The sequence below is a fragment of the Cygnus olor genome, chromosome 16 (assembly GCF_009769625.2).
Source record: "Cygnus olor isolate bCygOlo1 chromosome 16, bCygOlo1.pri.v2, whole genome shotgun sequence".
Lineage (NCBI taxonomy): Eukaryota > Metazoa > Chordata > Aves > Anseriformes > Anatidae > Cygnus > Cygnus olor.
Genome location: NC_049184.1, coordinates 14462210 through 14474817, shown reverse-complemented (window position 1 = coordinate 14474817; position 12608 = coordinate 14462210). Strand labels below are relative to the sequence as shown.

General features: G+C 65.0%; 1 protein-coding gene across 1 annotated transcript; it reads right to left on the bottom strand.

The window, feature by feature from the left end:
- Positions 1-203: 203 nt before the first annotated feature.
- On the bottom strand, positions 204-7584 carry SAMD10 (sterile alpha motif domain containing 10). Its single transcript, XM_040576194.1, is given in 6 exon segments — positions 204-328; positions 999-1139; positions 2572-2740; positions 5286-5476; positions 7438-7542; positions 7545-7584. Coding segments are annotated over 6 exon segments (711 nt in total). The 3' UTR covers positions 204-263.
- Between the last annotated feature and the right edge of the window lie 5024 nt (positions 7585-12608).

The following is a 12608-nucleotide window of genomic DNA, read 5'->3' as shown; positions in this document are numbered from 1 at the left end:
GGTGGCCGTGCTCAGGCTGAGCCCCGCTCGTCGCCGTCTTCCCTCTGCAATTTCGCCCTGCGAAGGGTCAGGCTCAGATGGGCACGAGTTCATCCATCCCCGGGGCCGTTCTGCTCCTCTTCCTCTGGCTGGGAGCCGCGTCTGCTGAAGGAAGCATCCCATCTCTGCACAGCAACGTATTCGTAGAAAAGAAAGAGAGAAGAAGAAAGAGAGAAGCCCCGGAGTGGCTTGGAAGCTGTCTCTTCGTATTCCAAGCACGCGGTTCAGGTCTCGTATCTGCGGTGCACAGTCCATCCCGGAGGTGCTCGGTTCACAGTGCTGGTACAATCTGCCAAACAGACGGAGCAGCTAGGAGACATTTCCAAAAGACGCTGGAACAAGGAGGGGAGAGGAAGGAATAAACAGCCTGCAGGGTGGCACGGTGGAGCCAGCCCTGGAGAACCCCTTCCTCTCAATGCCAATTGCCACAAGTGGAATTGGTGCTGTGCTTCACGACCTGTCCCTGTTCCCCACGACCTGTCCCTGTGCTCCACGACCTGTCCCTGTTCCCCACGACCTGTCCCTGTTCCCCACGACCTCTCCCTGTGCTCCACAACCTGTCCCTGTGCTCCACAACCTGTTCCTGAGCACCACGACCTCTCCCTGTGCGCCACGACCTGTCCCTGTGCGCCACGACCTCTCCCTGTGCTCCACGACCTCTCCCTGTGCTCCACGACCTCTCCCTGTGCTCCACGACCTGTTCCTGAGCACCACGACCTCTCCCTGTGCACCACGACCTGTCCCTGTGCGCCACGACCTCTCCCTGTGCTCCACGACCTCTCCCTGTGCACCACAGCCCGTCCCAGCTGCAGCACGGGCTGGATTTGCACCAGCACCGTGCCGCTGGAGCAGGGCAGCCGGGTGGCCCTGGCTCTCGCAACCACTGCTCTCCTTTTCACCCATCCGGCCGCAGAGGGCCACGACCTGCCGGGGTTCAGCTCCCTGCCCTCCCAGCCTACCTTGGCTGAGCAGCTGCAGGTTTCGGACCTCCTCGCGCACCTGGAGCTGCAGGACCTGCTGCAGGACCTCCTGCCGCTGCGCCTCGTGAGCGATGCCCATGCGCTGCAGCTTCTCCCCGTTGAGCCGCAGCAGTGCCCGACCTGCAAGCACAGCGCTGCTCAGCACCCCGCCTGGGGACACACGTACATGTGGTGGGAGCAAGGGCGGGGAAAGGGATGAAATCCTTAAAAATCCTAAATCCTTCCACCCCATGGACCCAGTCTATAGGGAAAGAGGATAGGGTGGGATGGGATGGGATGGGATGGGATAGGATAGGATGGGATGGGATGGGATGGGATGGGATGGGATGGGATGGGATAGGATGGGATGGGATGGGATGGGATGGGATGGGATGGGATGGGATAGGATAGGACAGGACAGGACAGGACAGGACAGAACAGAAGCCTCACACCGTGTGCCCTGGCCTCATCGGGGCGGGTGGCCCTGTTTTTGGAGAGCATGGGGTTGCAGCCCAAGGTGCCAGCCTCAGGTCAAGGTGCTGGCTCCAGCGATCACGTAACCCGTCCCTGCGGGCAGGAGCTTTCCATTTCTCCTTTTCTCCATTTCTCCATTTCTCCTTTTCTCCGCTCCACCTCCCGCATCAGGACGCATTCTCCTGACCCCACGCAGGCTGGCGGGCGGGGGAAACGGGGCACCCATCAAAATCCATTAGCGCTGCTGCCCCCATCCCCATCCAGCCACTTTCCTCCACTCCAGGGGCTATTAGAGGAGGGATTTACATCCAAGCTTTTGTCCTCGCTTCCCAGCTAATGCTCCCTTTATTTCCCACACAAGAGCTCGCTGAGCTCTTGCATTAGGGCTTTACATCCCTCCTGGGCATGGGGCTGTGCTGCCCCCCTCCAGCCTGTCCCCGCTGCTCTGCTCTGGTCCCCGCACGCTGCTGCCGCTGGGGCACGGAGGGGAGGGGATGGATGAAGCCCGGCAGCTCTGCTCACAGCACCTTCCATGGAGCAGCAGCTCTTAACGCTGCTCTGACCCCACAGAGCTCTGAGGAGCTCTGCTCGGCCACGGACGTGTCGTGGTGGGATGGGGACAACGCTGGTACTAAAGGGTCACAGCCACCATCCCTGCCCTGGGTCTGCAGGGTGGCCCCGAGCCCCTCGGCTCAGGACACGACCCGTGGGCGGCACCACTCAGGACCAGCTGGTATGCGTGGGAGGCACATTTTGCTGCTAAAATCCAAAAAAAAAAAAAAAAAAGAAAGGTCATGGGGATCTTATTCTTCCCTATTTTACAAAGACAATCTCCCCTACGCTGCCTGTGCTCATCTCAAACCCCAGCCCACCCCGGGCCAGGGGCAGATGCCTGCTGCCCACCAGGAGCGGGTTTGCTTTGGAGCCAGCTCTCGCCCCAGCTGCGTCTCACCAGGGAGGGGGCGGAAACCCAGCCTGCACCCTCCCCAAGCGCCCGAGCCTGCCCCAGACCCCAGCCACCCAAAAACCTGTGCGAGGCGACCCCGAGGAGCTGCTCTGGGCGACGAGCAGCAGCTCCGAGGGGCAGCGCGCGCAGTACCTGTGATGGCGTGGTGGGAGAAGGCCTCCACGTAGACGAGATAGTTGTGCGGGCAGTGCTTCTTCAGCCATTTGCACACATCCTGCTGGGTCCAGAGCACCACCGGCTTGGTAAGGCTGCCCACCGTGGGGCTGGTGTGGTAGATGCCATAGTGATCGCAGGCACGGCCCTGCGGGGGGTGGGGGGAGAAGGGAGGCGTCAGCGGGGCTCAGCGCCACGAGGAGCAAACCCCCCCCGTGCTGGGAAGCATCCAATCTGCCAGGGACGTTCCCTTCAAAAGAAGCAGCAGGAAGCCAGCCCCAGCTCCCCGGGTGCCTCCCGGCCCAGCGGAGCATCGCACGGGTTCAGGGCCACCCTTGGGCGTCACCCTGGGGGTCCCCAATGTCCCCCAGGGGATGCTAACGGAGAGCTGGGGCGCGCGTGCCGCATCCTCCCCTCCGCAGCCGCGCAGCCCGGCGCGGTGCTGGAGCGTTCAGACCCGCCGGCTCCATTTCCTCGCCCGTGTCACAGCAGCTGCAGCCTCCCAAGGCGGCTGCTGCAGCCTGGATTTATCTCGGCGTGCAGCGAATCAAACCCCACGAGCCGGAACAGCGCGGGGAGACGAGGCCACTTCCCGCAGGGCAGCCTCACGTGGAGCTGGGGCTGCAGGATGAGCCCCATCCGCGCTGGTGCTGAGTAGGAGGGGACGGGATTCCCAGGGTCCCTCCGGGGATGCTCCTCTCCCACGTCCCGGGCAGCAAAGGGACAAGGAGCCGGCACGGGAACCTGGCGGCACCGCAAAGGTCGGCGGCGCTCGGACCGCAGCGCGCCAGCGCCGACCTCGATGTGTGAACATTGGCTAATTAAGCATGCCTAATAGAGGAGCAGAGATAATTAGTGTAACGGGGTCTCCAGACATCCTGCGGTTACTGAAACCGATAGCACATGCCCGAGCGGCGGCGAACGGGAGGTGGTGGAGGGTTGGAGAGGTTTGGGATGCTCCGGTGAGCCCCGGGGTGTGGGTGGTGCTGCACCCCCGGGGGCCCAGAAAAAGCAGAGGTGCAGGAGGTGCATCTGGGGCCGGAGAGGGACCAAGCAGCCCCCGCTGTGGCCGCAGGAGACAAGGGGGAAGAAGGCAAAGTTGGGAGGTGGTGGATAAATAACCAGAGGCCGTCCTGCAGCAGGATACGGCCACGAGGTGAAGCCCATGCGCTCCCCGGATGGGCTTGGCAGGGTTTGCAGCAGAGGAAGTTTCACACCCGGCTTCAGGCTGGGGGAACGGGGGTGCTGGGTGGGCTCCTGGCGGTCCTGGGGGCTGCGTGCCCGGGGTTCCCTTCCAAGCGGCGATGAGGAGCGGAGAGGCTGCCTCCACCACCGCTACCTTCCCAACGCCACACGCGCGGAAATAGCGGGGAGCTCCCGGCAGCTATTACCCAACGAAGCCTCGGAGTCGCGGGGGGAAGGGGTGACCAACAACCTGCAATTTCCCCAGCCAGGAGCTCGGATCCTCGCGCTGGCTGAGCTCGTTTGCACGAATCGGAGAAGTGCCTGCCTGGGCCACGCGGCCCCACGGAGCCGAGCACGGGGCCAGGGGCTGCGGGATGTGGCCCTGCCGGCTCCTCGAGGCGGGGACGGAGAGATAAGGAGTGCCGGGCCGGTTTTCCAGGCGGCTGAGCCGCGCTGTCTCTCTGATGAACCCTCAGCCGTGAAGGCAGAGGCTGGCATTTGAGGCGAGCAGGCAGGAGCGGTGCCCGGGAGCGGGGGGTGCCTGGGGGGAGCCGTCCCCGCGCCGCTGCGTGGGGACCTGCAGCGAGCAACTGGCGTCACCTCCGTTCCCTCGGGCGTTTTCCCTTGTTTGCGGCACAATTAAAGCCCCGATTCGCACCCCCAAATCCCGCTGGGAGGCACTTGGAGACAGACAGGGGGGGATGAGACAAGTGCAGGGGCCCGGAGAGCGGCTGCTGCGTCCCCGCTGTCCCCGTGCGGAGGTGCGGGAGCCAGGCCCTGCTGCTGCTCCGGGAGCATCCCGGCGTGACCACGGGGCCCTGCTCCCCTCTGGCACCCCCCAGCCAGGCCCCCAGCATGTGAACACGTCCCCACATAGAGGCTGTGCCCCTTCATCTCCCAGGTTTTCTTCCCAGCGGTCACCGGCTGGATTTGCTGCCTCCAAATGCCTCTCCCAAGGGCTTCAGGCACGCAGTCGCTGCTGCCCTGTCCTCACGCCATCAGCAGCTCAGGTTCGTGAAGCACCAAAAGCTGCGGAGCTGTTGGTGCTCGGGGTTTCCAAGCCCCCAGGACCCTTCCCACCCCTTCCCACAGCAGCACAGGGGCAGGGAAGGAAGTGAAGGCTGGGAAGTTCGGGCTCACTGCTTCAGCAATGCACATTCATGCAATAAAGTTCAGAATTGTAGCCAGGTTTGGACCATTTACCTCCTAAACGACAAGCCAAAATGCTCCGGGACTTTAAGGCAATATAAGGAATTTGGTGCTGGCACATTTGTTGCAGAGCCGTGCCAACTTCCACCTCCGAACGTGGAGGAGGCGACGCACCGGGCTCACCCAGCGCGTCCCATCCCCTCCTCACCCCCCTTAACCCACACCCTGCCAAATAACCCCCAAAAACCCATCCCCTAAAGGCCTGACCCTGCAAAAAACGGATCTCTGGGGAACCGACGCGGGGCTCATTCCCCCTCGCGGCCGCGGGGACGATGCCCCCCACCAAGCCCCGCGGGTACCTGCGCGCCCTCGGTGCCCGGCTGCCGCAGGAGCTTGACGGCGCGGGCGCCCTCCGCGCGCTGGCTGCGGCCGTCGTGCCAGGTGAGGCTGGTGCCGGGGCTGCGCTGCAGGCGGTAGCTGAGGTTCTCGGCCGACACCGTGTGCTCCAGGAGGCTGCGGCAGAAGCTGAAGTGAGCGGCGGCGGCTGCGGGGGGAAAGGGAGTGAGAGGTGGCGGCGGCGGCATCGGTTCACCCAGCGGCATTGCCCAGAAATGCCCCTTTTAGCCCCAGGCTGCAGCCCCGTGTCCTGATGGACCTGAGCGTACCCACTGCTGGAATCCCCTCCCTCTCCACCAACCCCTCACTGGGGAGAAAACCCATCAGAAAACCCTTTTTCTCACCCATGTGGCGGGGCGCGTAAAGGGGAAGAGCGCAGCCGGTTTCCGCAGACCGGGATGGATCCGTCCCCACCGAGGGCTGGAGAGGTCCCGGGGGGACAAAACCCACCCTGGGCACCCCGATGGCGCTCACCCAGGCAATGACCAGCACACAAAACCCATCAGCAACGGCCACTTTTTGTCCCTCGCCCCTTTTAATAAGCTCAGGCTGCTGCACTTCATGTAATCGCGTTGTGATGAAGGGGGAAAGCTCTCCTTTGGAGCTGGGGGGCAAAGGGGCCGGCTGCTGCTGTAGGATATGCATGGATAGGGGCAGCCGGCTGGGATAAGAGACCCGAGCATCCCCCAGCACCTGCTCAGTCCCCAGCGAGCCAGGCACAGAGCGAAACCCCACAAAAACAGCGACCAGAAACGATCCACGGTGAAAAATAACCAAGGGTGGAGGGTGACGGGGCTGGGGAACAGCCGCTGCTGCTCGTCCCCAGGGATTTTAAGGGAGAAGAGGTTTCACGGGGTTCTCCCGCACTCCTTTGGGCAGGGGGGAAGCGGGATGTGAGCGGTGCCCCTTGGATTTACGGCCGGTACAGAAATAAACCTGTCTGAGGACTGGAGGCGCTGGATCAGTCCGGGAAGCGGAAAATGAGAAGCCGAGTGTCAGAGCTGGCTCCGCGGGCGCTTCAGCTCCAGAGCAGCCTCCCAGGAGGGGAGGCCGGAGCTGGGGACGACTGAAGGGGATCTGAGCACAGCCTGCGGGCACCCGCGATGGGAAGAGCCCGGGGGGCAGCAGCTCGTCGGCCCCAGCTCGGGCAGCACAGCCCCCGCAGCACCAGCACCGGCTGAGCACCTTTCTGACTCACGAGGAGACAAAGCGGCTAAAAACGGAGCAGGGAGAGCTTGCGGCTGTGTCACAGGGCTGTGGGCAGCTCCCTGCTCCCAGGATGGACCTCGCTGCCCTGGGGGGGACCGAGGCTGGGGACGTGGATGGGAGCCGAAGACAGCGGCCACCCAGCTCCGGGTGCAGTGCCCCTTCCCAGCACCGCCGCCAAGCTGTCCCCTGCTAACCCCACCGTCAGGAAATTACGGCTTAACCATAAAACTTTGTGCCCGGTCGGTCTCATTTGGCAAGGGCTTGCCCTTGAGCTGGGGATTTTGCAGGAAAGAAATGGAACAGAGACCCGCGGGGATGCTGAGCACCAGCGGGACACGGGGCTGGGCTGGGGGACCCGTGGGGACCGCAGAGCACCAGGGCTCACGCAGCAGCTGGACGTGGGCATCTCCTCCTCCAGCGAACAGGGCTGGAGGCGAGGCAGGAGAGCCAGAGTGGGAGCAGATGGGAGAGGGGGGAACCACTGGGGGGAAACCAGCCCGGAATACGGCAGAGCAGGGAGCGTCGGAGGCTCTGCTCCGTGGCGGGGGCTGCAGCGGCCGTGGTGCAGCCCAGAGCCCCAGCAGCACCTCCCCAGCCTCCTGCTCCTCCAGCCCAGCACCAGGGACCCCAAATTCCTGGTGCAGGTGAGAGGAGGGAGTGCTGAGCCAGGACAAACGGCTCGCACATAGCACATCGGAGCAAGGGGAGGGCAGAGGGAGAGGAGCCCCCAGGTCCGCCACGAGCTCCCCTCTCCTCCCCGTGCCGCCCCCAGCAGCGCATCCATCCTTCCCCCCAAAACCAAGCGAGCCTCCCCATCCCCTCCGCCCCTCTTTCTGCCGAGCAGGAGGCTGCACCCGCACCCTGGGGCGCACCCGCAGCCGCCCCCCGGCCCCGTGCCCCCCTCACCTGGCTCAGGGGCACCCTGCGAGCTGCGGACGGCGGAGACGCAGCAGAGGGACGGGCGGCCCTGCTGCATCCTCGCAGGGGGAGGGATGCGCGCCAGCGCTCGGCACCGGCTGTCACGAGCGCAGCTCCATCCCTTCCTCCCCTCATGCCTCTTCCACACCTGACTGCCTCCTCTCACTGCCTCCGTCCTCCTGCCAATAAGCGGCGGCCGCACGCTCGCCCCAGCTCCGGCTCGAGGCCGGGCAGCCCCCCCCGGCCTTGCTCGGGGGGGGGGGGGACACACACGCGTTGACCCCACGCAGCCCCCTCCCCAGTGTCCCACCGGCTGTGCCGCCGGGCAAAGCCAGCACCTCCCAAAGGCCTTAATCCCCCTGCGCCTTTTGATCTGAATCTGCGCCGTGCTCACCCCGCGTGCCCCTGCCTAATCCGGGGCCGGGGGGGGTTTGGGCAGCTGGCACCGGGACGGGAGGGGGCTGCAGGGGGGGCTGCGTGGTCCGGGGAAGTGGCCGGGCATCAAAGCGCCCTGGGATGGGCAAAACCACGGCAAAATCATACGTGGCCCTGGGCCACCCTGCTCCCAGGACCCTAAGGGTGCTCCCGTCGGGCACGGGGGGGGGTCGGGGGGGTTTCAGCCTTCCCGAATTCCCACGAGCCGGGCTGCTGTCCCCCCTGCGGTTCTCCCGCCAGCCCCGCGGGATGGGCGCCTCGCCGCTGGCTCGATCCCCCCGCGGGCTTGGGAATGGCCGCGGGCTCCTTTTCCCTCGGTGGCTTCTTTCTTTTCTTTTGGGCACCCCTCCAGGAGCACGGGGCGGGCAGAGGGAGGGCGCAGAGGCCGGGCTGCTGCACGGGGGGGCAGCGGGCGGTGGGACGGTGATGGCCACTCTGTTTTTTCTCCCCCTCTAGATGCTTTTATGGCCGGCTGGAAAGTGCTACGGGGGCTGCGGGCAGCAGCAGTCCCTGCTGGGGAGAGGTGGATGGGAACCTCCTGGGACGGAGACCTCAAAAAAAAAATAAAGGGGAAAGTGGCTGCAAGCTGCCAACTTCACACCTTAAGGGTGCAAGGAGGAGCAAGGTGCAGAGGTGCGGGGAGCCCAGCACCAGCTCCCTCTGCCACTGGTTTCCAGCACGGCCTCGGACAAGGCGCTCGTCCTGCGCCTCTGGTGCCGTCGGGCGTCCCGTGGACCTGCTGCAGGGATGCGTTTGCAGGCCGGTGCGTGGGGAGAGGCGGGGGGCTTGGGGTTGAGGTGGGGGGCACGGGGAGCAGGGCGGTTCCCCAGGGGAACCCTGCTGCAGGGAAGAAAACCCGCCGCCATCAGCCTGCCGGCTCCTGACGCCTCCCAGGGGAAGGGACATTTGGCGCCAAATGGTGCGAGAGGTTTGCCGGCAGCCGCCGGGGGATTTGTGGTGGGGATTTGCAGGAGCCGGTCCTTGGGGGGTGAGGATGGGGCTGAGAGCTGAGCCGCTCCCGGGACAGGGGAACAGGTCTCAGCACAGCCTCCGCTCACGGGGCCGCTCTTCAGGGCCTTGGTCGCGCTTTCAGCAGCATCCACGTGAGCCACGAACCCAGCTGGCACTGCCATTGCCCCGCTCCCCTGCGCCCCTTCCACGTGGTGCAGGGCAGAGCTGCTGCTCGCAGGGATGGAGTGCCAGAGCCCCCCAGGGGCACAGCACCGCTCTCTGGGACCCCCAGGGCACGCTGTGTTTGAAGCCATACCCGGGCAATGTCCCTAGGGACCAGGTCCTGCCCTGAGCCATTCCCAAAGACCTGCCGGCCCCGAGGAGGACAAGACCAAATCCCAAGCGGAGGATCGACACCCGGGAGCTCCAGCCTCTCCCTGGCATCTCTGGGGCGTGCTTGGCTCAGGACCTCACCGTGATGAGCATCATCCCAGCGCCTTCCTTGTAATTCCCTGCTCACGGAGGTCAAATCCCGAGCCCCTTGCGTGCCCGGGGATGGAGCTCGAGCCCATGACTGCTCTCCACTATTGCCAACGCAGCGGGAGGAGGAAAGGAACAAAAAGCAGCTGCCCCTTCCGTGCTCCCCCTGCCCATGCAGCGGGGGGACCTGCGTGGGTGCTGCCCACCCCGGAGCAGGGCTATAGGGTGAGCAGCCCTGTGCTGGGAAGTCCTGGGGCACAGCGTTTTGGGGGCTGTGTGTGTCTTTGGGGGTGCTCCTGCGCCCTGGGGGCACCGCCAGGAGGTCCCCGGGCACCCCAGGATGGGGTCGGGTGCCCAGGGGGGTGCGGGCAGGGCGGGCTCTCCAGGCAGAAGCCCACCGGCACGGACACCCTGGCCTGCAGCGAGCCCCTTCCACCCCCACAAGCCCCTCGTGGGGGTCCCATCCTGCTCCAGCACCCCTCCGGCCTCCCCTGCCCTTGCACCTGCACCGCTCCGGCCAAATTTCCCCTCCCATTTTATTGGTGCCCCCCCAAAAAAAATTGGGGATAAGGCTGGGGACAGATGGTCACCATGGATGGAAGGGGCAGACCCCCGGGGCTGGAGGAGGGGGCACGGAAAGCGAATCCCCGGGGCTGGGGGCAGACCCCCGGGGGCGGTGGGGACAGCTTGGGGTGGGGGGGGGGGGGGGAAAGAAAGCACCCCCCCGGGACGGAGAGGGCAGAGCCCCAGCACGGAACTCTCACCGGGGACAGAGGGGGGCGGCTGGGGTGGGGGGTGACGATGGGGGTGCATCCCCCGAGGATGGCCGGGGGGGGTGGGGGGGGGGGGGGACACGTCCCGCCGTGCACCTGAGCCCCCTCCTCCCCGGCCCCTCCATCCCCGCTACCTTCCATGTCCTTGGCGTCGCCGCAGCTCATCCTCAGCTCCGGCGGGGACGGACCCCCCGCGCCCCCCCCCCCCACCCCAGCGCCGCCGCCGCCGGCACCGGGAGCTCCCGGCCCGCCCCGCCCCGGTGCCCGCTCCGGGGGCGGCGCCGCGCTCCGCCACCCCCGGGCGCTCCGCCCGCCGCGCCGCCCCGCTGCCGCCCGCTGCTCCCCTCCCGGGGCTGCCGGTGCCCCCGGAGACCCCCGCATCCCCCTCCCCCGTACAGCCCCGACCTGATCCGGGTCCCCCCCTCCAGCGCCAGCACCCCCCAAGCGCCCCCCAAGCAAGGGATTCGGGGTTTGGGGGCGCGCGGCGGGCCCCGGGTGGGCGTGCGGGCGCGTGCCATGGGCGCAGCGCGGAGAGGAGCAGCACCCTCGGCACTGAGCACCAACCCCAGCTGAAGGCCAACCCCCCCCCCCCCCCAAAAAAAAAAATAAATCCCTTCTGCCCCTATGGGTGCCGGAGGGTGCTCGTCCCCATCCAGGCCGTGCACGCTCCGGTGGGTGGCCAAAAAGCGGGCGGGCGCCCGAGAAATGTCCCCGAGCGCCACGTGCCAGCGTTTTGTGGAACAAGCGCTCGTCGTTCCCCCGCAGTGGCAACCCCAAGAGTATTTTTGGAGGCGCCCGCCTTCGCCCGTGGTGCACGGATCTCAGCCGGGGGTTGATGCTCACGTGCTGGAGGGTTTCGGCCACGCACCCGCGGTGGGACGGGGACAAAGCCAAGCAGGTGCCCGTGCCACGGTGCCTCGCCGCTTGGCACGGTGTTCCCCATCACCCCGGCACCAGGCGATGCCCTGCCCTTGGTTAAAAACCAGAAAATCTCAGGTTTGTGGGATGCTGGTTCCAAAACCACCCGTCCTCCTCGTCCGGGAGCTCCGGTGGGGCAAGAGCACGTCGGCACCGCGGGCTGCGGCTGCGAGGCACCGGGTGTCACCGCCCGTGCGCGGGGGCTCTGCACCAAATGACACCGCTGCGGTGATGAAGTGGCTCACGGTGGGGCTGCTCAGGCTCGTATCTGTTCAAAACTGAAGTTGCAGAATTTTGGCTGCTCGCTCAGGAGCTGCTGTGGATGAGGTTCAAGCTCCAACACGGGCTCACCCGGCTCACCCGCGTACCCCTCGGTGCAGTGCGGGTGCAGCCTTCCTTCTCAAAGCTTTCACCTCTTTAAAAAGGAGCAGGAGCCACCCAGCAGGAGCGCAGGCGGCCCCACGTCCTCCGCAGGGTGGCACAGACAGGACAGCACAGCACCAAGTGGCACTAAAACACCCCCCATGCTGTTAGCATCCCTCTTATTCCTGCTGCAGGAGGGAAGCTGGGGCAATATTGCTCAGTGCAGGCGTCCGGCTCCTTCAAATAAGGAGCGGGCCCGTTTTCCATTACTCTTAAATTCCCAGTTCTCCTCAAATCTGTCTGCGCACGGAGCTTTCAAGCCATGGCAGAAATCTTCCAAGAGAAATACGGTTAAGCAGGGGCCTTGGCAGGAGAAGGCTAACGTTTGAAAAATGTGTGCAGATTGCGCCAAGCTGTTATTAAAAATAAGTGCTGCGCTGTTCCCAGCCATTGCTTTTCCTGGTTTTTCTAGCGGTAATTGCACTTCTCCAGGAAGGGTTTAATGCGCACGGGGGAAAGAATTTCTTCCCTCATCATCATTTGCAAACAGCTCTGCACAAACCCACCGTCCTCCTGCTGTGCGGCGATGCCGCGGCGAGGTCTGGGTGCCTGGGGCTGCTGGCCCAGCTATAATTCCTCACGTTTTTGGAAAAAAATCCCATCCCCGGGGGAGCTGCAGGGCTGTGGTGCCTGTGCGAGGCTTGGAGAGGGTCCGGGGAGAGCCCAGGCTCCCACGTGCTGCCGCACACCTCGGCTCGTGCAGCACCCCTGCCTCATGTCGGGGTCACCGACTCAGCCCCGCGTGTGGCCGAGCATCTCCTGGCCTTTCCGCTGTAAACCCCGTTTTTTAAACAGCCATTTTTCTCAGATGTGCTGATTTGGAAGAAAAAAAAAAAAAAAAACAAACACGTGATAACTTGAGAAATTTTCAAATGAGATTGCAAGGGGTGTGGAAAGGTCGGAGGGCTCTGGTGTGCCATCCCCGTGAGGGCTGTCCGCAGGGGGATCCCTCCCCTGCCCCAAAACAGAGCCGCCACCCAGCCAAGGTGTTGCTGACCCCGACTTCCCATTTTTTTCCCTTTTCTGCCCCAGTTTGGCTCAGGTGGGTTTGGGACTGATGCTCTCATCCCCACATCTCAGCAGCTGAGAGAAGGAACCGGCCCTGGGAAGCTGGCTGTAAGATTTCAGGGTGAAACAAGCGGCTGCGGCTCCGCTCTGCCTGCGGGTCTCTCAACCGAG